Source organism: Cryptomeria japonica, unplaced genomic scaffold (genome assembly GCF_030272615.1).
Source record: "Cryptomeria japonica unplaced genomic scaffold, Sugi_1.0 HiC_scaffold_715, whole genome shotgun sequence".
Taxonomy (NCBI): Eukaryota; Viridiplantae; Streptophyta; class Pinopsida; order Cupressales; family Cupressaceae; genus Cryptomeria; species Cryptomeria japonica.
This window is the reverse complement of record NW_026729497.1, coordinates 18582-44723: the sequence shown is the minus strand read 5'-3', so window position 1 is coordinate 44723 and position 26142 is coordinate 18582. Positions and strand designations below refer to the sequence as shown.

General features: G+C 32.7%; 1 protein-coding gene across 1 annotated transcript; it reads left to right on the top strand.

Moving 5' to 3' along the window:
* Nucleotides 1–4485: 4485 nt before the first annotated feature.
* On the top strand, nt 4486–6329 carry LOC131872655 (chitinase 1-like). The gene has a single exon (XM_059216117.1). It carries the CDS (start codon nt 4486–4488, stop codon nt 6253–6255), a length of 1770 nt encoding a protein of 589 aa, XP_059072100.1. The 3' UTR covers nt 6256–6329.
* The last annotated feature ends 19813 nt before the right edge of the window (nt 6330–26142 follow it).

The window sequence follows — 26142 nt, the reverse complement described above, 5'->3', positions numbered from 1 at the left end:
GAGAAATGTGTTTTAGCATAAGTTGAAATTTACGGGATCCTATTCAAAACCCATTAATCTAATTATTTTATTATGTAATTTAATTATGTCACTGGAGTAGGAGCTTATTGGAGCCTTTCTAAAGCCCATTGTTAATGTGATGGGATCTTGATAAAAAAACTTATATGGGATTTGGCCCTTTGGTGTTATAGATAGTTCTTTGATGATTATTTTATGTTGTTAGGCTATAGGTTGGATGTTATTGTCCAGTGTATTATCTTGTTGTAACATTCTATCTAGTGGGTTCTGGATGTCCACAAAATCAATTTGTATAGGGTTTTGGGCTCCTTCAAAACCTTGTTTTACCCATAATAAAAAATATGTCATATTACATATATGAATATATATTAGCTTCTATATGTTTTAAGTTAATGCCCATATATATTCTCTAGAGTATTATGCATTTTATAAGAGTATTTTACACACTATTAATTTTCCTTTCATCTTGATGCATTTAGTCATTTTAAATATAAGAAAGGCAACAAATACATAGTTTGACACAATATTTGTCCATATATATAGTTCAAGGCCACCACACAATTTAGCATTACAACACAAGTAGATATATTAGTTAAATAATTAAATTTAATGGGAGTTTTTAATTGTATTTTTATTTACCGTGTAGGGAATACATAGACCTATCCATATAACATCATAAGGATTTATGACTTAGTTACATTTGCATGAATTATTTAGTCTGTAGCTAACTATATTTCTATAAATGAGAGACCTTGGGGTCATAATTGAACTAGATTTGACATTTTAAACTCAAGTTCTATGAGCCTTCTGTACACACTTACATATTTAATTTTTAATTTTCAGCCCTATAATAAATTCTATTTGTGTTTAGAGATTTATAATTTTCATATCTAATTTTCATCATCATAGTCAATATCATCTATATTTAAGGTCAAAACCATATATATTAATATGATTAAAAAATTTACTACATTCTATATATCATTTAAAATTAAATTTAACCTAACAAACAACACAAATACCTTTTGATTTATCTATCTTTACATATTATGGTTACGTATTGAATTAGAAAAGAACCTCAAAATATTCATGAGATCATTTTACTTTCTTTATATTGGCTTTATTTTGAATAAGAAAATGAAACCCTCAAAAATCTTGTTTCTATATGAACAAATACACCAATATGTTGCTCCACTTTCTTAATTTATAATGTACGAGATAGGATGGTATTTGAACCACATGTATAATATAGTGGATCTTATTTGAATTATGCACTAACCTAGACATTCACTTGATAATATATTTTTAAAAAAATAGTCATAATTATACTTACTTGGCATGAGCAAGTGAAACTTACATTCACTTGATAATATATTTTAGAAAAAATAGGCATAATTATACTTACTTGGCATGAGCAAGTGAAACTTATATGATATTAAATTATTCTATCATTTTAGGACTATTTTCTCTATACTTTGCATCCTCATCATAAAGAGCTTTTTAATAATATATTAGTATTGTGATCTTACCTTAAGATTCTAATATATTTGATTTACTATGCATAGAATTAGGCTCTTCTTGACTAGAAATAGCTAATTTGAAAGTACTAGAGATATTGAGTCAGTGATCTCAATTATAATGAAGATACACATATTTAATATTTCATTAATTTAGTATTATATAGGATATTTTATAATCTTCTTTAGAAAAATCAAAATTTTGATCTACACTTGCATATATTTTATCCATAATTGTAAACTATGTTAGCTAAAATCCCCTTGTTATTAATATGCCTTATAACAAAGACCTAAAAACTAACATGAACTTCAATAGAATCATTCTCACACCTCTTTATATAGACACTAGAAGGAACATCTGGTGGACTAAAAAATAATCTTTGTGTTGATCCAATACATTGATTATAAATATTCCATGATCTTGACACTCAAAGGTTTGACTATATAAATCATTATTTATATGTGCTAAACCAATAGTTAAAGAGTCAATATGCAGTGAAATTGTGTTCAATAAATTTATTTTATCCCTAAGATGATATTTATGAGGCTTACTAAATTTATCATAGCCATCCATTTTTTGATGAAAGAATATTTCTTTTTAAATTAATTATTGAAATCAAATTTAGGGTTTAAAATTTATTGAATTCCTAGTAACCCTTTCAGAGATGGCTCAAAATATGTGAGGAAGGTAATATAATTTATTTATTCTATATATATCATGTATCCTACATCTACTTGACATAATCACTCTTGGAAAGTCACTATATAATCCAATGACCTTAAGAAGATTTTATAAAAAAGATAACCACCTTAGAGATGTACGATTATAAATTTGAGATATTATTATATAAATCATGAATGGGATAGAAACTATTTCATCAAAATACCAACTATTCAGATGAGTATCGAATTCTTTGGTTGACTTATTATTGTGTTTATCATCATCATTGAAAAATTTATGCACCTCTTTCATTTAATATGTTTGACCAACCCCTTCATTTCTATATAAATTACCATTAAACATAAATATCTCTACCTTAGGGAGAAGTTATTTCAAAGACCATTCTATTCTAGTAAAGAATGTAAGAGAATTGATTGAACCATGTCTAATTATACATTGTATCCTACATTGTCCTATGAAATTGTAATTTTATAGTGTGAGTGGTACAAGTAATTCTTATATGATTTTATCTAATCTTTCTGACATGAGAAGATTGAGTATCTTAAACTCTTCTTTATGATATAGGTTTGTTGAAGGTTTGTTCTCATCATTTAGATCCTGTAAATATACAAAAGATTCTTGTTTTTGTAACTATAATACTTATTATCTTGAAATAGTAATATAGATGCTAGTATATCTCAAAATTTTATCATAGTTTCTATCACATAAATCATTTTTACATTTTTTTTTATGACTTCACAAGAACAAACACTTTTGTTTTCATTATTGCATTTAATGATATCTTGTTTCTATTCATCCTTGAGATAATTTTGAACTATTATGACTCTTTTGTAGCCTCTTAATCAAAGTAATAATTATCATTTAGAGTAAGTGTTGTTATATTTTGGGTACAACTTAATAACATATTATTATACGTATAATTTGAAGCCATGAAATTATTTAAAATTATTAAGTTTTGAGCTTTTATACCTAGTATTTAGCCCTAGAATGGTGTAATTAATTAAAAGGCATCTATGCATGTGACTCATTTACTCCTGTCTAAATCTAAGAAGATTACTATTTATTCAAGGGTAGTAGGTAGGAAAGTAAGGTTGACCCAAACACATGTTGAACATTGTTCCATTGCCACACATGCTTATGTAGTCTTTATAAAGAGACCTATACAATTTATCAAAGAATATATGTACTACAATAATACCTCCATAGTCCCAATAAATATACTCAAATCATCTATAGAACTTGAGTTTTTATTCATATACTATTCTTTTTTTTACCTACTTCTAGTAGTTTATTTTTTGTTTTTATCTTTTCATCTTTTGTTGATCTTATATTCATTATTTAACTAATAAGCAATAAATATCACTATCTAAGTTAGGAATCACCACATGCATGATGTATTATTGATAACAAAAAATTTATTATCTAAGTCTACAGTGAACTATTCCGAATTATAAAATACAAATCACTGAAATTAAAAATTATGACAACATTTATCTTAAACTTAATATTAATATAACATTTTATATTATAATAATTTTAGCAATTTTTATTAATTGTGAAAATGATAATACTTGTTTTACATTAATATAACACATTCAATAACAGCTAGAAGAACATTATTTAAAGATTTACAGTCGCATGCTATAATAATTATGATAAGGATAAAACTTAGCATATCCAATAATCATAAATCGAATATTACGAGGAACCAGGGAGCCGCGTGATGAAGACAAATCGAACTATTCCGCCTTAGTAAACAAATATTAAGCAGAATTCTGTCGTCTTCCACTAAAAATGCACATCAAGAAAATGGACGCCCACGGGTCCGACGTAATCGCTGAGTAATCCTACAGGAAAACGCCATGTAAATTGTTGAAGCAGAATTTCATGTGCCGAAGGGCCAATATAAGGAGGCTAATTTTACATTCAAACATGTTTTTAATCATTTACGAAGTGATTAGCGCTGTTTTAAACGTTAGATTGACATGTTTTCCTGTTTCTGATAAGAATAGAACCTACCCTGTCCTCTCATCATAGTTAATGTATTAATAGGAAAAAATCTAAACGAATACAAGCGCATGTGCTGCCGGCTTCCACTTTAAAAAATGCACACCCAAAATCGGTGAATGACATTTGATTGATGACTACTGCCGGGTGTGTAAATGCACAGCAGGACCACCAGGCAGAATTTCAAGTCGCAAAGGGCCTATATAAGGAGCCAGGTACCCCCCGCTTAAAGCAAGCAAAAGCATTTGTTCATTGCGAAGCATGGAGAGTCGTGGAATGAGAGTGAGAGTGAGAGTGGCTTCAATTGCCTTGGTGGTTGCTCTGCTCTGGAGCGGGGCATCTGCGTCTGCGGGAGGCATAACAATATATTGGGGCCAGATTACTGACGAAGCTTCCCTTGCGCAAACATGCGCAAGTGGCAACTTCGAAATTGTGATTGTCTCGTATCTACTCATCAATGGTACTATCAACTCGGAGACCCCGGAGCTGAACCTGGCGGGCCACTCAACGAATTCTTTGAACGTCGATATTAAATCCTGTCAGTCCAGCGGCGTAAAGGTGTTTCTGTCCCTCGATGGAGCCGTCGCAAACGCAGACCATGCGCAGTACCTGTCTAGCTATCTGTGGGACAACTTTCTTGAAGGGAATTCGGGCTCCGGGCCTGTAGGAGACGCCATTGTGGACGGCATTGACTTTGGAATCTACGAAGCCACCACACAGCACTGGGATGATCTGGCCTTGGCCATCTCCAATCTTAGCACCTCCTCAAAGAAGGTCTATCTCAGCGCTGCTCCGCAGTGCCCCTATCCAGACGCTTGGCTTGGAACGGCCTTGAAGACGGGGCTGTTCGACTATGTGTGGATCCAATTCTTCAACAACATTCAGTGTGAGTATGTCACTGATGCTACCGATCTGTTGAGTTCATGGAACGAGTGGACCAATTCCAAATCTGTACACACTGTTCAAACACGGGGCTTCTACCTCGGCCTTGCGGCTGCGCCTGGTTTTACTGGTACCGGCGGCTATATTGAGCCAGACAAGCTCATCTCCGAAGTGCTTCCTCAGATCAAGGCCTCTTCAAAATATGGAGGAGTCACGCTGTGGACCAAGTATTGGGACGAGCAAACCAATTATAGCTCGTCCATTAAACCGTACGTAAACATAAGCGACGCACCTGCTGCAGACATAGGCATATATTGGGGTCAGAATACCGAGGAAGCTTCTCTTGGGGAAACCTGCGCAAGCGGCAACTTCAAAATTGTTGTTGTCTCGTATTTACTCATCAATGGCACTATCAATGCTGAAACACCGGAGCTGAACCTGGCGGGTCACCCAACGAATTCGCTGAACGCCGATATTAAATCCTGCCAATCCAGCGGCGTAAAGGTGTTTATGTCCCTCGATGGAGCCGTCGCAAACGCAGAGCATGCGCAGGGCCTGGCTAGCTATCTGTGGGAAAACTTTCTCGAAGGGAATTCGGGGTCTGGGCCTGTTGGAGACGCCGTTCTGGACGGCATTGACTTTGGCGACTACGAAGCATCTACGGAGCACTGGGACGATCTGGTCACGGCCATTTCCAATCTTAGCACCTCCTCCAGCAAGGTCTATCTCAGTGCTGCCCCGCAGTGCCCCTATCCCGACCGTTGGCTTGATAAGGCCTTGCAGACAGGCCTGTTTGACTACGTATGGATCCAGTTCTTTAACAACCCTACCTGTGAGTATGCAGAAAATGACACTTCCAAGCTGGTGAGCTCGTGGAACGAGTGGATCGATTCTGTTCAAACTCTTCAAACACGGGGCTTCTTCCTCGGCCTTCCGGCTGCGCCTGGCTATGTTTACAGCGGTGGGTATATTGAGCCAAACATACTCACCTCCGACGTGCTTCCTCAGATCAAGCCCTCTTCAAAATATGGAGGAGTCATGCTGTGGACCAAGTATTGGGACGAGAAAACCAATTATAGCTCATCTATTAAACCTGACATAATAATGAAGCCATCCCCTGTTGACGTGCCTACTTTGGCGTCTGTCTGAGAAGGAAAAATATGTAGTAGCATTAAATAACTGTTGAGCTTAAGTATCGCTCAGCCTGCTTTCCTTCAACTCTTTAATGAGTGGAGATAATATGTGTAGTAATTTAATATAACTAATGTATTAATTAATGATACTAAGGGTTTTGCTATGAAGATTACAGACCAATAATAAATAGCAAATATTATTTATTGTATAAGAGCCTCCTCTAAACAAAGTAACTCTTAAGAAAATACATATATTTATTAATTATTTATATTATACACACAAATGTAATTAATATATTCAAGACTGATTTAGTTTGTAGATATGTTAATAATAATACACACTCAATCTTCTTTATATTATACATGAATAATTAAAATAATTATCAAAATTCTCTATTAGTAAAATAATCTAAACCTCTATATGTAATCTTCTATAAATAAAATAAGTTTAAGTGAATATTTACTTATGTAATCTATACATCTATGTAATCTTAGAGTAATGTACTTTTATATATCATGTGTGTGAGTATTATATGCATATTGTTTTATAGGCATTTTTATTGCATTGTATTATTCTTTTTGGTGTAAAAATATCAATGATGTTTAGACAAACATTTTTAAATGTTGAAATTGTCTTTTATTACATTAGGTCATTTTAATGATTATAAATTCAATCTAACAAGTGCATCTAATTACTCCATGCATTCAACCTAACCTAAATAAATTGCTATACTATAAAGCTAAACCCATATTTATAGGAAGACAAGTGGTTCCTTTCGAATCATCATTTACATTGTCTTAATCCTTGATAGCAATGACTCAAGGTTTCAAATATGTCTTAAAATATATTAATTATTTTATGAATGTTACTATACATAAGTTTAACTTAGAAATTTTTCAAGTAAGACTCCTTTAACCTTGTGTTTGGAAATGAGATCATCAATATGAAGGATGTTTTATATGTTATGGATCAAAATCTAGGGCATACCATTTTGTCTAAATTAAAGTTGTTAAGTATTCAAATTATGAAATTTAAATGGCCTAAAACTAGTTAGGCTTAATATAATTAGGGACATGGCATTCTTGAAAAAGCTTAGTCCAATATATCTCAATGAATGGGTGTTGCTTTGAGGAACTCCATGAATAGTTTGTTAAAAACATGATTGTCATTGCACCAAAAGACCGTCTTGTTAATGCTTGATACAACCACGTGACACAAAATCCACAGGAGGCAATTAAGCCACATCGCAAACCCGTCGCTTGCATTGCACAAAACAAGGATACCAAGGCTACAACCTTGCAAAAATCACCCCCGGTGCAAGTGGGGGGTTTTTGAACCCGTGACGAAGCTCTAATACCACTTGTTGGAAACATGGTTGTTGTTGTACCAAAAGATCGACCCATTAATGCCTGATACAATTGTGTGACACATAGAATCCATGGGAGGTGGTTAAGCCATGTCACAAACCCATCCCTCATGGTGCACAACTCAAGGAGACCAAGGGCGCACACCTTGCAAAATAGTCCAATATCTAGGTTGGATTTTTTTCAAGATACTCTAAGAGACTAAACTAGGAAATCTTTAGAAAGGGTTGGATAGTCCAATCACAATGAGTATGCCATGTCTAATGGTGACAAGCAATCATGATTTTTTTCTTTGATCATAATAGTATAAACTTGCCACTAGCAACATTATCATAGTTGTGAGGGGTTTTGGTATAGTAAAAATTATTGTCATTTTTTAGACATACCTTGATTAGAATTAGTAAAAATAGATCTTTTTTTTTTTTTTTTTTTTTTTTTGTAGAGTGGATTTTGATAGATATCCAGTCAATTGTTAACCAAAGAAGATGAGGTGCCTCTAATTTTAATTTCTAGTTGACCAATGAGATCTTGGCTGCTATCATTAACCTTTATGCATTTTTTTTTCATTCATGCACTTTTATCTTATAATAACCATACTATTCATTATCTTTATACCAAGATAGTTTGGGTTTTAGTTCCTTGAGATTATATAAACACTAACTTAAGTTTAGTCATGAGATCTTTTCTATCTACTTCCCGCTAAAGAAGATTTGAACCATTTACTATAAATATATTTTCAAAAATTATTTAGTATACCCTCTTCTTTTTGTGTTCGTGAAACATGCATTCTTTTTGTGTTCCTGAAACATGCATTTCAATTTGTTCAAGCATGACACTTATACAGTACAGTAGAGATGCAAGATTACATTGTTACTTATTGATATGATGCCTTCTTGGAATAGTAAATTAAATCATAGCTCTTATACAAGAGTTTCATGTTTGCAGACCTCTTAAATTCTCTTTTTATGCTTATCACTTTTTCTTGCAAATTGTTTTCGTATTTAATATTCGATTAAGTCTAAAATGTTGTTATTACCCTTTCTCATATTCTTTTCTAGACAACATGTAATCCTTTAATTTCCTTGGATACACTTCATTTTTTAATGGCTCAACTTAGCAATGAATTTTTTAAATGCCCCATGTTGTAGCTACTCTTCACCAATTTACTTGAAAATTGTGATGCCTTGTTCATATCATCAAACCTATTAAGAAAACAAGCGAACAATTTTTATCCTTGCATTACTATTTCTTTCCATGCATATTTTTGTAAATATATGATGTATCTAGTGTATGTAGTATTATTTGTAGATCATTTATTTTCTTCGATTATACATATGTATCATTAGATTTTGCTAAAGAAAAAAGTGACTTGATATTGATCCATTTCGCAACCAACTTAATTGATATGTGTTATCTTGTTAACTTCTTAATTGTCCAAAATTATTTGGTAGAACTATAAAAGTTTCTTAGAATAAGTCCAAAGATCTTATGTTTGAATCCCTTCCATTTTGAACTTAGCATGCATATTGGTTTGCCTTAACACAAGGCATTTTATGTATTAATTTCTTACCTCGCATTTAAATTGTCATACTAGTTGTTAATGTGATAGTCAAGTCTTTACAATCATTACTTAGAGGCCATGAGTTCAAGACTCTCCACTTGTTATTGGTTATGGGACAAATAGGTTTTCAAGGGACCTAAAACCCTTTATCAAAAAACTACATCAAAAAGTTGCCAAAAGAAAATCCCAAAGGGAGGTGGCACAATGACAAAAAAACCTAGTAAAAATCCAAACAAAGATATAGTGATAGAAAAAGGGAAGACACTAATACAAATTTTTAAGGGGCTCCACAACCTCAGTTTCCATCTAGGTCATATTTAGGGCAATTTTCTTCAGCTCCTAAATATCCTAATTGGCAATTTTTTTCTTGAAATTAGCCCTAGTTCTTTTACTTGGACCAACCATCTCATCTTGGTTTTTCTGCATAATTTCCTCGTTAGTTAAAGCCCCTTCCCGATGAAGATATTCCATCTATCCTACCATAGTATTAATGCTTTCAATAGAGTTCTTCACCACCTTGTGGCTATAAGAAACCAAGGAAATTAGGTTCTCGTTGACCTTCTATAACTTTTTCTCCACCTTGGTCAACCTTCCCTCAACCTTATTCTTGAGTTTTTCTTCTAGGTATGAAATACTGCTATCATAATCATTTTTCATAGCAGAGACTATGGTCATAGATTTTTTCATAGAATCCATGATTGATTTTATTTGATCCACTGTCCACTGTTCTGCAACCTGATTCTCCTATCTACTATTCATTTCCCAAAATTTGATGTTGATATCCTTTACCTCATTAATCCCCCATTTGAAAATTCTGAAATTATCCAATGCAATATCCCAAGCAATGGCTAGAATAGCATCTGGGTTCTCCCTATCCAAATTTAGGAAAGACAAGTTGGTCTTAAGATCATTTGTGAGGGGAGGTTTATTAGCATGAGGAGGGACTTGGGCACACTTATTTGGTAAGGACTCATTAGAAGGCTGTGAATTAGAATTAGAGACAAAAATAGGGGAACCTTTCGCTTCTTATTTTTATGACTAGCCTTAAGGGAGGACTCAAACCTTGACTCTGACTCCTCCATTCTAGTATTCCACTCCTCCTCATCAAAGGAAAGGCTCACATACCCTTTTTCTTCCATCTCGCTAGATCCCTCGGAAACCCCAGAGGAAGGGGAAGGCAATGTTTTGACATGTTCATAGATTGAAAAAAGAAAACCCCCATGAAGGATATAAATTTTTTTGTTCTTTCTATGGTCCTTGATACTGGAATTTATGGAACTGATCAGATAAAAAAGAAATGAAATGAAAACTTTGTGCCTTAAGTGATTAAGTAAAAAAAAATGGTATCCATATGACCTAGTGTATCTACCATCTAGAGTTATATATTTCATTAAAACCACAAGAACAAAATACCAAATTGATCTGATATTACCAGTATTGTAACTGCTTTTGTCAACTTTGGCGAGCTTAGTTGTCTCCTTCTCATTTCTAGGGAATCTCTTAACAACAACATTAGACATTTTTTTCTCCATAAAATTTTTCTCTCTCCATTGAAAGTCTTGTAACCTCTAGAGTTATCCTTTCTTCTTACTCCACCTTCCAGCCTTCGATTTGGATTTTCCCATCCTTGAAACCCTTGGTTAATTTCTTAGAAATATTAGCATGAGCTCCGTGCAATATTTCTATGAAAAGGGGTGACCCCCCATACTCTAGAATACGACATATAACTTTGCTTTTCCTAAGCTCTTCATAATTCAAGGGTTCAACCCTTTTCCTTTCTCCTCTCATGGTATCTCCAAGGATTGTAGAATCAAGGGTAGGAAACTTCTACAATGCATCAAAAAAATTATCAAAAAGTGTGCAAAGTAGATAGAAGTAACTCTAAAAAGTCACACTTAATCATAAATCTTCAAGTCATCATTTTAAGATATGACAGTGGGATTTAATACCAAGATCTGTTTCGCCTAGGCCAAACCATAATACATCAAGGCCTTAGAATTGGTTGAAAAGCTATCTCCAAGTCCCTATACTATTTCATCAATACTCCTTACACCCATGTTAGCAAAATGGTCAGCCAACCTATTAGCTTTGCAATAAGCATGGGATATATTAACCTTTTGAAATGACATTAATATCTCCCTAGATTTCTCAATCCAATTTCTAAAGTTCCAAGAAGGTTTTTGTTTATCTACAAGTAATTGAATGATGTTATTGGAATCCCTCTTGATCCACACATAGTTGGCCTTAACATTCTTGGTTAACAAAATTCCATTTTAGGCCACCACAAACTCACCAAGGTGGTTGGTCTGACATCCCAATAGGAGTGCCACTGATGTTAAAAAACTACCATATTCATCCCTTATCACTTACCCACACCCATCCAGCCCTAGATTTCCCTTATCCACCCCATCAAAGCTAACTTTCACCTAACTAGCTGAAGGTAGAATCTAGTGAACATTATCCCCAGGTGAGTTAGCCAACTTTATATCTCCAAGATTATACACCTCTTATATTCCAAGAAAAAGAAACATCAACATGATAAGAGGAGACACAATTATCCTTGATCCTTTCATTTGTGTGAACAAAAATAAATTTCTTCATGATGGCCCTTCCGATCTTGTTGAAAATGACCTTTGAAGTAGCAGCCTTGTTTTTTAAAATTCTATTATTACTCTTTCTCCAAATGCCCTAGACCAGATGAGAGAAAGACAAGGACTAGATCAGCTTTAAGGAATGATTAGCAGTCTACACTCTCCATTGGACAAAGAAATCCTCCATAGAAGATGGGAAAAATGAATCCACTTTCCAAAGCTGCCAAAGGTACCCCCAAACCTTAAACGCAAAGTCACAATGCAAAAACAAGTGGGGAATAGTCTTAGCTTCCTTCATGCATAAGAAGCATCTATTGGTGAGAAAAATACCTCTTTTATGCAAATTATTAATAGTTAAGACTTTGTTTTATAATAGAATCCAGAAGAATATATTAATCTTAGGAATGAGGGCTTTGGACCAGATAGAAGCCATGGAGAAATCTTCTGGAGGGGAGGCCATCCAAACCATCCAATCATTCTCTCTACAATTGGGCAAGAAGGTGATCAATGCCATTTGAAGGGGTTGAAGCTCCGCATTAATTTCAAACAAATTCACTCACTTTTTATCTCTGAAGTAGTCACTCACCCAGATGCCAAACCTTTTGTTTGAACCTATCCATATACTTACTAAAAGTCTCATTATTACATAACGGACCATGGCCAATCCAACTATCATCCCAAAATTTAATCCCTCTGCTTGACCCCAATTTACAACCCATACCATTCCTGATAATGGAGCTCACATGTAGAGTGAAATTCCAAAGAATTGAACCAAAGAGGAGATCCCTAACTAAGAGAAACTTTGGAGTAGAGTCCAAAGTTTTTAGATATTTTGTTTCCAAATAGCATTCCATTCCCCCTTTTAATTAAATATTCTTCATATTTCATTGGAAAGGAGAACATTATTGAAATTTAAATTTCTTCTAATTATTAGGCCTCCCCATTTTTGGGGTTTGCAAACTAAATCCCAAGCTACCAAGGGAATTCTCTTCTCTTCAACTCCAAACCATAGAAATTTTTTTTGAATGCTTTCAATTGCTTTTGAATATTTTAAGAGATTTTTCAATAATATGAGAGCATAAACTAGAACATTTTGGAGAGTCTCATTTTTAGAGTTGGACCTTTCTAGCCTAGCTTAACATATCTCCCTTCCATGTGGCTAATTTTTTGTGGAGTTCTTCGATCAATGAGGACCAAAAGGATTCAGACACTTTAAAACAAAGAGGAAGGCCTAGATAGGTATAAATAAGCTTACCTATGGAACGTCCTAAGATTTTGTAAATCTTCATCTGTCTAGCTTTAGGAGTGTTAATGAAGCAGAGATAGCTTTTAGCATAATATATGCATTGACTCGAAGCTAGAATATAATTTATTGGGAAATTTTTTAAGGGTCGAGCTTCCCTAACTAAAGATTCCCCCGTGATGATTATGTCATCTACACACTATTGGTGTGAACACACAAATGAATTAAATGAAGGTCTTAATCCCTTTATCCCTTCATTGCTGATCATATTAACCATATGTCTTCCAAAAGTATCCACCACAAAAGTAAAAAGAATAGGGGATAACGGATCTCCTTGACAGAGAACTCTCGAAACCTAAAAGAAATTAAAGAAGGATCCTAATCAATGATCAATGAATATTTGGAAGTATAAGTGAGATGCCAAACCAAATCAATAAAATTACCACAAAATACAAAAGCATTTAGAACTTTAATAAGAAATTTCCAATCAGCCCAATTAGAGGCCTTAGAAAGATCAAGTCTAGGAAAGAAGCCTTGACGATTAGAACTTTCCAAAGCATGAATATTATAGCAATTTAGACTTGTTTATATTGCTAGCACATGTTAATTTTGGTTTTTTTTATGGAGTAATTTTTAAAAATATATTAATAGCTATAACTTCGAATATGAACTATCTAGAGAAATGGCTACTGCAATAGTTAAGGCATAGTTATTCTCACTGAAAGGTTATGAGGTCTACTCCTATCTAATTTTATTTTTTATCGGTGTAAAATAGGTTTCGAAGGGGACTTGAAACCCTTTACAAAAATGTAAAATCGAACACCAAGAAAAGACCAGATAAAGATAAATAGTTGGCCAAAATCAAAATAGAAGAGACAAGAAAGTGTCATTAGACCTTAAATCCTAATGGAGATTTTTTAACAACTTTAAAACTTTAACATTATTGTTAATAACATCTTCATTTATGGTCAAGACATCATGGAAAACCTAGGCATGCTCATTCTTACCTTTATCACAACTGTACATTTTGGTGAAGGGGCCAAGAACAGGTTCAGTACCCAAGCCATGTTGAACTCTAACAACATTCTTCCCACAATTCTTCATAGAAGTGGAGCGAGAGCCCAAATTAACCTCGAAAATACTTTTAACCATCTTATATTCCTCATTTAATTGTCTAAAGCCTTGAAAGCTATCCTGCCTAGCCATTCTACTCACAACCACCACAACCCTGAGCTTATTAATAATTTTATCAATGGTGTCTTTCAAAGACATAATCTTCTCTTTGTAATCTAACCTTATAGTTCTCACATCCTTGGCCACATTCTCAATTAGAACAAGCATTTTATCAGCATTATCCACTTACAAGGTCTTGTTCACACTTAGTTGTCTTAGAGCCATCTTATCATCAAGGGTATTGATGCAGTCAAGGCTAGGAGATCCAATGAAGCACAACCAAACCTTGTAGCCTAACACATAAACTATGAAAAACATACCAGTAACTGGTAACAATATGTGAGATATAACAAAAAAGGCAACCGATAACAACATGAAACAAATAATCGGTAAACGGTATGAATGAATCTTATTACAATCTGAAGAGTTACACATGCCACATGCTGGATCACAGTCCGGGATATAAATGATGATTACAACATAAATACAAGGTCCTCAAATCATCCTCATATCAAATCATCTTTTGGGAATAGTCTACCGGTTCTACCCTAACTTGGACCTCAACCTTCCAGCCTAAGTCCTACCAGTACAAAATCTCGTCGAATATACATCTTTGCTCGATCTCAAATCTCAATCCTTTGATCTTCTAACTTCCATATCTTCAAATTATTCACAAACCTCCATATATACCACCCACAAATAATTATAACTTAAACAAGTCGGCCCAAAGACCAACCAATTGATGAAACGTGCAAACAGTAACATGTCGATGCAAATCCCAAGAATATCTCCAATATGCATAAAACATAACGTGGTTCTCTGATAACATCAGACAAGGTATACGAAACATAAATCAATGATCCTCAAGTCAAAAAAATCAACTGTAACATGAAATTATATTCCCTCAACACACTATCAGAATAACCGGTAAGAACATATCAACCGGGCTAATACTGAAATCAATAAATTTATAGAAACAAATCCAAATGTTATGAAAATTGAACATGACAAAGACAATGAATTGAAGGAGTTAAATCCAAATCCACAATCCTAAACACTCAAACAAGAAGAAATGACATGATCTTAAGCAATTCCATTGCAAACTGCCCAACTAGTAAGAACTAGACTAGTGCTCCTGCATTAGACTCTAAGGGTTAATTGAAAAGTGAGTCCCATCACTTGATCTGGTTTGATGATCTATCTGTAGGTACTTGCAATTGCCTTGGGAATTTGGCAATTTGTTCAAGTCTCCACCCACTAACTACCTCAATCTTAAGCTCTAGGTTTGATAGTCTACATGCAAACCTTTCTCTGACTCACGTTTGATGATCTGGACAAGTCCACAGGTTTCCTTAACTTCCTCTCCAACCAACCAATACATAACCAGGTCTTCCTCTATCAACAAGTTCACAAACCAACTCTAATACCACTCAATGCAATCAAGGTAGGGATATCCAATGAAGGACACCCCAACCTTGTAGCCTAACACATAAACCATGCAAAACATACTAGTAATCTGTAACAAGATGCAAGAAATAATAGAAAGAGAAACCAGTAACAACACATAACACATAACCGGTAAACAGTATGAATGAATCTTATTACAATCTGAAGAGTTGCACATGCCACATGTCGGATAGCAATCTAGGATACAAATGATTCTTACAACATAAATACAAGATCCACAGAACATCCTCATATCAAATTAGCTTCCAGGAACAATCTACCAGTTCTACCCTAACCCGAACCTCAACCTTTCGGCCTCAGTCCTTACAATACAAAATCTTACCAGATCTACATCTTTGCTCGATCACAAAGCTCTATCCTTCAATCTTTTAACTTTCATATCTTCAAATGATTTTCAAATGACCATATATAATACCCACAAATAATTACAACTTAATCAAGTCGGCCCAAACACAAACCAGTTCATGAAATGTGCAACAGTAACATGCTGACTCAAATCACCAAGAACATCTCCAAAATGTATAAAACATAACATGGTTCTTTGGGAACATCAGACAAGTCACAAAAATCAACCACAACCTGAAATTATCTTCGCTCAACACACTATCAGAATAACCGGTAAGAACATATGAACCAAGCTAATATCGGAATCAATAACTTACCTGAAACAAATCCAAATGCTATGAAACTTGAACATGACAAAGATAATGAACTCAAGGAGTTAAATCCAAATCCACAACACTAAACACTCAAACAAGAAGAAATTCCATGATCTTAAGCAATTCCACTGCAAACTGCCTAGCCGGTAAGAACTAGACCGGTGCTTTTGCATGAGGTATTAATCCTTTCCTTGAGAAAATTAATCTTACAAACCATCCATTTAAACGTATTTCTCTGTCCTTCCATCACATCCATGATCACAACCATCATGTCCCCTACTCCTATGGAAAAGGACCCTTTAGTCAAGCCCATTAGAGTGTTAATCTCATTCTCAACTGGGCTTTCAATATGGAAGTCCATCCCCTACGGGTCCCCACCAAACTCAAGATAGTCAACCTTATCCCCAACCATCACATCAATTTTCTTTCTAACATTAAAATTTCCCAATGGCTTCTTAGCATGGATAGACGCAAATGTTTTTTATCCCCAATGGTAGAATAAGACAAATTAAGGCCTTCTCCCTTCTCTTTCACCTTCATAAATTTAATAGATTTAGATGTTCCCCTACCAAGGAATTACACTTTTTGACAGAGCAAATGGAAAGGGAATCTTGAATGTACTCCTCTGAGGGTAGATAATCAGAATCTTCCTTATCAATTTTATTCCCAACAGGCCATATAGGGGTAGGTGTTTCCTTCCTAAGGTGCCTGAGGATACCAGTATGGTAGTAAGCATTATCATCAGATGGAGCATCCTCAAAATTAGCAGAGAAATTAGAAAATGTCAACACACATTTTGGGAAAACTCAAATTTACATTTTGAGCCAAAGGGTTTGGTTTGAATGGGAAAATATTTAACATGATCCATGAGAAATAGAATAAGGTCTTCATGAAGAATCAAAGAATTGGGGTTATTTCTATGAGGAATAATCACATGATTAAGAGAATAAAGAGGATATAATGGAATGGAAATCCATATATCATGTCTAAAATGGTTTAGAAACATAAAATAATAGCTAAACAAGCTAGTTAAATGACTATCAAGGGCTAGGTACCTCATGTTAACCTTTGCAACTTTGGCACAAAGGAGATTGATGGATGTCCTATCATAGGACCCATCACTAGTCCTCTTAACCCTATTCCATTTAGCACTAGATTTAAAGAAGAGATTGACTGCCCCATCGGATGTGTTTTGGTCCCTATAATTTTTTTCCCTCCACCAATATTCCAGTAATTTCTGTAATGAGGTCTTTATTAATAGATATTTCGACATTCTAAGTCCCATGAATGCCATTTTCCCATCCATCTAGAAAGGCATTGGTCACTAGAGGGTCTGTTGGTATTTTGGTATGGTTTTGTCATTGATGTCAACACCTACTAACAATTATCAACTCTGGCACTTTGGAGAATCAACAACATTCACTGGCAAGCAAATGACTTATGAACAGTCACCAGTATCTAGTACATTGGCAGGATATAATGATCACTGGCACTTGGAATGGAATTGAAATCACATGGTTATGTCGAAGACATCGTTTGGACACTTTGTCTTGAAGGTTTGTTAATTGGCATATTCATATTTGTATATTTGTTGTTATCGGCAAATAGGTCCAGGTTATACACCGACAGGTTTATCTTTTCCAGATCAGTGTGGCACGCTATGGAGATGACTTATTATTGTTGTAAATGCATGAAGCTGAAATGTTGAATTGGTTATTGCATCAAATATTGTATTGTTTGTAAACTGATTTTAGTGTAAGATCTTGTAGTGCCGACCTACTAAAATTGGTCTTAGGGTATGGTATAAATGTAACATCTTATTTGTAAGATCAAATGTGGGAATGCGAAAAAGGATTGTGCAAAGGTATATGTGAGAATAAGCTGAGCTATACATGCAGACATCATTTGAAGATTGAAGAAGGGTTTTTGTAAAGACATCAGAACTATATCGGTACTAAATCTAACATAGAAAGATGCTAACTTAAGCAATACATTCTTATTGGATTTAACCATCCAATTGTAGTTAGTGTGACTCCTATTTGTGATTGAGCAATGAGCTCTAAGCGCTTGGCCTTTCTGCATGTGTAGACCCTATTTGTATACACTTACTATCTGCAGTAGTATTATCTGATTGTGGGTAAGGTTTCCCACCATGGTTTTTCCCCTTACAGGGTTTCCACATACAAATATTGGTGTTATGTTGTGGATGAATTTGTCTTTTTGTTTCATGCATTAATCCTTACCGGTATTGCAATTAACTGTTAAAACTGTCTACCAACATATTAGATTGGTTTACCAGTATCAAGTGTTAAGTTGGTTAAGTTGTTTTTGGTTTGAATTTATTAGACAACTGATTCACCCCCCCCCCCCCCGCCCTCTCTCAGTTATCTCCGAGAACTAATAGGGTCATGGCCTTGCAATTTCTCCAAGGGGTGATACCACCCACCAAAATTTTATCTGAAATAGCCCATTTGTTCTACTATTTCTCATAGGAGATTGGCTTTGTCTTGTTTCTATCTCCACCCATAGCTTTTTAGAAGCTAATAGAAAGCCACAACCAAATAGAAGACAACATGTTCTAAAGTTCAACACATAAAAACAAGAGTTGTGAGCACCTCAAGTGAAGAAAAATTGATAAACAATGATCTATCTTTTCCTTCCATAATGGTGTGCAAACATCTCACCCATCTCCTCCACTTGATTCAAGAGTAATGAATTATCATTACTAGGAAAGCTATCTAATTAGCATGATCTAATATCATCAAAGATTAAAATTTTAATTTCAATAGGGATGTGATCATAGGTCCCCCACCAAACAATATGATGTTGCTTGAGAAAAATATTATAATAAAGGACAAGTAGTATTTATAATAAAATAATTATTCAAAATATCATAAACATGAAATAAATATGGAGGATGATTTTACTTTGGTGTTTGTTTCCTTTAAGTGGATCTCAAATCTTGAAATCTACAAAAATAAAATAAGTGTATATTATAGTGATACTTATAAGATGAATATTATGTTTAAAACTAAAGAAAAAAATCAAAGAGTAAAAGGGTAAGGAATATTGCACTTCTAGTTGAACAGGGATAGTGCTTAGGTAGAAAACCAATATATACCACTTAGGAAAAGAAAAGTAATGTGGTACCATCTAAAATAGACTTTGATCACATGATTGTAACTCCTAACATACTCAAAGAGTAAACATTAGTTATAAATTACATGCATAGAAAAAAATAATCTAAGTTGGAAAAAATTATATAAGCATATGGAAATCTTGACTATTACAGAATAATATCAAAAAATATAACATCAATGACGACCAAATAGAGAATGAAGAATAGTTATTAATTTAGAGAGAAAGGTATTATACAAGATTAAAAATAATAAGATATAATAAAAAAACATATAACTGATAATTAAATGATTGTAAGATACAAAGATGACAAGTATAATCATGAGAAAATTTCATGAATGTGAATAAGAATACAATAGCCATAGATAATAGCATAATCATACAAAAATATGTAGCAATACATGTATCATAATTCTTGGAGATAACCTTGAAAACTATAAAAAAGGGCACTGTAAATATAGTGTAGTGTTGTAGACATGTTTCCCATCTTTTGAACTTGATTAATCTATATATATATATATATATATTCATTTATAAATATATATTGTTCCATTAGTTGATATTCCTTAATACAAGAAGTAACTTTAAAGTCATTGAACTAAATAATTAGTTAAGTGGTAACTTTTAAAAACATGTATACTTAATTATACTAAATAGTTTGAAGTCATTCATGAGGTTATTTATGATCTTACGTATGCCATTTAAAAGTATTTATTTGATTCGAATATATTCTACATTTTAAAATGCATAGACATTGAAACGGGGCAAGAAAAAAAAGAATAACAAAATGGTAGAAGATTACAGAGAAGGAAACTTTGTTTATGCTAGGATGGTTCCGTAGCCAATGTTAGGTTGTTTCCTTTTTTGGACTCTACAACTAATCTCCTTTGATTAGTGAGTAATATTTCACTATCTAGGAAATTTTACCTTACCCATGTTGAGGCATGAATGCAAAAAGATGTAGATTATAAAGGATGAAATTTAAAACATTGTCTCAGGATAATATTCTTATGCTAGTTTGAAGAGAATAGAGGGATATGTGTAGGGTCTCTATGAGGAGAAAAATTAGGGTTGGGGTGGAGTTTGGGAATTGTTAAGACAGTTGTAAATAATTATTTTTCTATAACCTCTATGTATTGGCACTGAATTAACTATGGGATGCCAACCACTTAAACTTCATAGAGGTTTCCCACCTAATATACTAGATTCATAATTTCATTAAGGACTAACTCATTATTTTAGTATGATCAAAATTATAAAATAAGAGAGTTAATAAGAACACCCTAAACCAAAGTAAGGGGATAAATCTACTAATAACTGTAGTTTTTTATGTTAAAATGAATGTAGACATACAACCAAATGATAAAAGAATAAGAACCAAAAAAGTTGATCATTTGATATCTCTAAGGGAAGTGAATTTCAAGTATTATAATCTCACTCCTCATTAGAAATTTTAATTGTCAAACTCAAGCTATTGAGTCAAACTCACATGGTACAAGAGTTATGCTATGTCCCTTGAATGTAGAAAGACACCTCTATTTTCAAAGTGGAGTAACTTCTTAAAATTTCAAAGAATGATTTTTATCAATTTTTTTTTATTAGAGTAAAATAGGTTTTATAAGGACCCAAAACCCAAACTAAAAAAAAATAGTATTCAAGGAGAAACCAGATGCCAAGCCATACTGACCTAGTACTAACATAAAAATAAAAAACAAGGTCAAACAACCCAAAGACTACACAATGTTGTTTAGCATTTGAATTGTCTTAACATTCTTATCAATAACATTCTTATTATTTTCAGCTAAATTCTCCATAATGCTAGCATTCACCTACTTACCTTTATCCATACTGCAAGTGTGAGTTGATGGTCCTAGAGTTATCCGCGTGTCACTCTTCAAAATAGGCACTTTCTCCTTAGCCTTGCCACAAACCAAAATGGAAGGGTAAGCATGATTAGTCGAGGGGGATACATTGAGGGATTGGGTTTTTTCATTGTCTTCGAAGACCCTCCATGTTGTTGTCATCATTTTCCTACTAACAACAATAACCACTCTCAACTTCTCATCAATCTTATCCATTGCCATCTCTAGGTTCATGATTTTATCTTCATGATCAATCCCCATAGCCTTCATATATGCCACTAGCTTCTTACTGAGGTCTAGCTGGTTGTCTACATTATCCAAGGAGGGGGTGTTCAAAGTGCTTTATTCAAAAGTTAGGTCATTAATTCTGCATTTCAACCCTAAAATCTCCACAACCACCCAATTGAGGAAATTTATTTGTCTATTCATAGCATCCTTCACTACTTTTTTGCCATCTCCTACATTTGTTGTCAAGGATCCCATGTCCTTATCCATATGGGTGGCTTTTTAACTTCAATTGGGATTTTTGTATAAAATTCCATGTCTTGTTGTTCATCATCAAGCCTTGGAGGGATGAAATTATCCACAATGTATCTTAATTTCTTCTTCTTGATAGCCTTGTTTCCTTGAGTGAGTGTTGGAAGGGGGGAACAAGATTTTATTTTCCCACCCAACATAGACCCCAACTAAAATTGTTGTTTTGACTAATAGAGAATGGGGGCACAGGTTCCTTGCTTTTATTAGCAGAGCTAGGGCTTAAGGAGTCAAGGAAAATCTCATCAAATGGGCTATAATCTGAATCTCCCTTTTCTAATATTTCCTTATCAATATCACACCCCTTTTCCCTTAGTAGAGGCCTTATTATGTTTTTTATAGCTACCCTAGTGGAAAGCCTCTTTGTTAGAGGATTAGGCTCTGTGTAATCATTAGTGTAATGCCAATGGACATTTTGAGCTTAGTGGATATTTTTTTTTTAGAGATTGTGGGGTGTAGAGCTTAATCTCAAGAGATTTAGCATGCTCAATATTCAGAAGAATTAATCGTTGATGAAGAACACAGGAGATCCTCTTTTTGAAATGGGCATTAACACTACAACACAAAGAGGATAATAGGTAAAAAGGAATATAAATACACCTATCATGCCTAAAACTATTTTAAATGGTAAAATGATAGGTAAAAATGCTCTTATAACAGTTGTCTAAGGTTATGTACCTCATTATCACTTCAACAACATCAGCCCACAAAGACTTATGATCCTTGCGATTGTATCCGCCATCTTTTGTGTAACAAACTTTACCCCTATCATTCCTCTGGAAGAAAATCTCAAGAGCTTCCTCCATGGATTTTCTATCCCTATATAATTTTCTCCAATCCATGAGCATCCTAGTAATCTCTTCAATGAGGGTTTCATCCACCATAATTTCTCCTCCAAAAACCTATAAAGTGTCATTCTTCTAGGTCTTGATGAAGAGGTAAGTAGCTCTAGTGCTATGACCATGAAGTTTTTCGATGCAGGGAGTAATTCCTTTGCTCGAAATTTCATCCCACACTATTGTGTTGTTCCCCCATTTCTCATAGGAAGTGGGTTTTAGTCTATTTTGATCCCCACCCATATTGGGCCTATAATCTAATCTATGAGCACCTTGTAGAAGACCAATAGATGACAAGGAACAAAAACTTGCCTTTCTTGATAACATAATGATAGGGACACCTCATCGCTTCCTTCCACATATATAAACTATAAAACATAATAAAGACTCGGACAACCCCCAAATTAACACAATCTTCTATCATCATAAATGAGTTTTTTAATCTCTATGAGGATAATATCATGGTACCCCCATCACTTAATACTAGCATGCTTAACTCTAAGATTGGCAAGGTTGTCAGTCACTTTATTGAATTCCAAAAAGAAATGAGAGATTTTAAAATTATCAAGGGTTATGAGCATCCCTAATATATTTTCAATTACATCTTTTATACTCCAGCTAGAGGTATTTCTAGACCAAGAAGGTAGTTAACAATGTCAAGAGGGAGTCACTTTCTAGCCATATTTTCCTATAGTTCTTCCTCATAGTCAACTTTATACCAATGTAGGCAACCATAGCATCATCATAGTGGTTTGTCTGAGTTCACAAAGGATTGTGTACTATAATATCATCATTTGTTGCAATATCAAGAAAAAAGTGCATAAGCATTATTAAAAGCAAGGTGATGCTCCAAAATACATTTCTTGATGTTAATATCTTATAAAGAATTAACATAGTTAAAGAGTTAGTAAAAATTAATTTTAATCATGATCGCCTTGAAATGTAAAAGATAATTTGTCATTTATAATCAATTCCAATGAACTATGATAAGAATCACAAATTCATATATTTAAAATATTTCAATTTCAAATAATTATGTTCTATGAAAAGTGTAATCCTTTTAACACATCAATAGAAGTTATTCAAGGGTTCAAAAGCGAAAAATAAATAGTTATTGTGTATACAAAAGCTCATGGAAGATGAGTTGACAAAGTCTAATCTAGTTCAATAAAGAGTTCAAGACTCTAATTTGTAGAAAAATAGCTAGCTTGCAAACTAATTAAACTCCCTTCAAAAGCAATTAAAGACATCAATCCTTATGATGGTGCATAAATTTCACTATGAATGTGATAATTAAAATAAATAGTATATTAAATATGGAAATTGATTAAACGTAAGGGTATTTTATTTTATTTTCACTGAAAGCTTGCATAATATAAATTTTAAAAATCTATTTGTTAAGAATAATAAAGATAAGTATAAATATTTGAAATACATCTTTATTTAAAGAAATAGAGATATCATTCTGAACCTATTTTATTTATTCAATTGAACTTCTTTTATTTATATATTTATTTATTAGAGAAATCAATTCAATTATTTAATTAGTTTAGCCAATCAAATAAAATTAAAAATTTGAACAAATAGAGAAATTTTCTATCTATTGATTTGACTGATTTTGATTAGGATTACATTCTAGATAAAATTACCTATTTCTCTTCAAAAAAATTATTACATTATATATAATAATTTGAATAATTTTGATTTATTGTTATATACTATATTTGATATAATATTAACTATTAATTTTATTTTAATATTATATTTTATTTATGACAAATATATTATATGTTTAATATTTTTTTGTATTTTTCATATATAGAATTTATATTTATTCTTATTATATATAATGTTTAATAATACTGGCTATTAAATAAAAATACAGTATAGTATATAATTAATGTACACAACAATTATTTTGCATATGATGTTAATTAGCTTATTTAATAGTTTTTATTTAATATGCTTAGTATATATATATATATATATATATATATATATATATATATATATATATATATATATATATATATATATATATATTATTACATTATATCTGGAATTCAATGCACGTTATTAAACATAATATAATTATTACACATAATATTAATTAAAAAATAAAAAATAAAAAAATCATTGCAAACTATATAGTGTCCTCGAATGAGGGTCCGCAGTTGCCTTGGTAGTTGTTCTCCTCTAGTACATGATAAATGCGAAAATCATAAGCTTCTCTTGCCAACACTTGAATAAGGGTTAACTTTGAATTTGTGATGCTCACGTTAAATGATTTTTACATATTTAAGAAATATTAAAATAAAATCAAAATAATTACTTCTCAAAATACTAAAAAAGTTATGCAATTAGAAAGTTGAGGAATAACTTGACATTTTGGTAATGGTTTGTGAAATTTATATTAAAATAGGTAAGTGTGATAATAATGAAATTTAATATGTCATTTTATTTTGAAATATAAAAATTGAAGCTTCATTTTATATATTGATGAAAAGTAAAAAGCTAAGTTTATTGTTCTGATTATAATGTGTATATATTGTAAATTATATTATTTTAATTTTATTATGTTTTAAATACTCTTTATTATAATTCTAATATGTTTAAATATTCAATTTTAAATTATTACTTATATTTTTATTTTTCAAATAGACTAAGATGTGATATCTCTCCATGTCATCAAGTGTTTTGAATGTTGAGAACATGAAATAAATGATCCAAACTTATTATGACATATTATTCTTAAGTTCTACTTGTTCAATACATAAGTATGTGCCAAATAGACTAGGGTGTAATTGAGTCTCAATTTTCCAAGTCGAAAGGATTTTTCAAACATAAAAAATGTCACCTGGATATTTAATGAAATGTCGATATGGAATACTCATTGTCCATTCTATAAATAAATATAAAAAAATCTTAATATTTATAGACTCTAGATTGTGTTCGGATTTATTTCAAATTTGTGGTATTTGAACCTTTCTTAGCCTAATATATATTTGTTAATGCTTAAATTTTTCTTTACAATAGCTTGTCTTTCACAAACAATTAAAATGAAAAATATTGTAATTTGTGAGACCTTGAAAAGTAAAATAGTTTGCATGGTTAGAAAGAAAATTCTTTACCTATTCTAACTAACTTTACATTGAAGAAGGTACAATGTTATAAAAAGCAAGGTGATGTGTCAAAACACATTTTTTGATGTTAATCTCATATATAGCATTAACGTTGTTATTAATATTTAGTAAAAATTATTTTTAATCATAATCACCAAAATATAAAGGATAATCGACTATCTATAATCAATTATAATGATTTATAATAAGAATCACAACTTCATATATTTTAAATATTTCAATTTCTAAAAAACTATGTTCTATGAGATGTGTAATAATTTTTAACAGAACAATAGAAGTTATTGAAGGGTTGAAAAGTGAAAAACAAATAATAAAAAGGCTTGAGTTTGCA

Bases quoted from the DNA above. Each gene is read 5' to 3' on its own strand.
- LOC131872655 (XM_059216117.1), top strand. From the start codon at position 4,486: ATGGAGAGTCGTGGAATGAGAGTGAGAGTGAGAGTGGCTTCAATTGCC.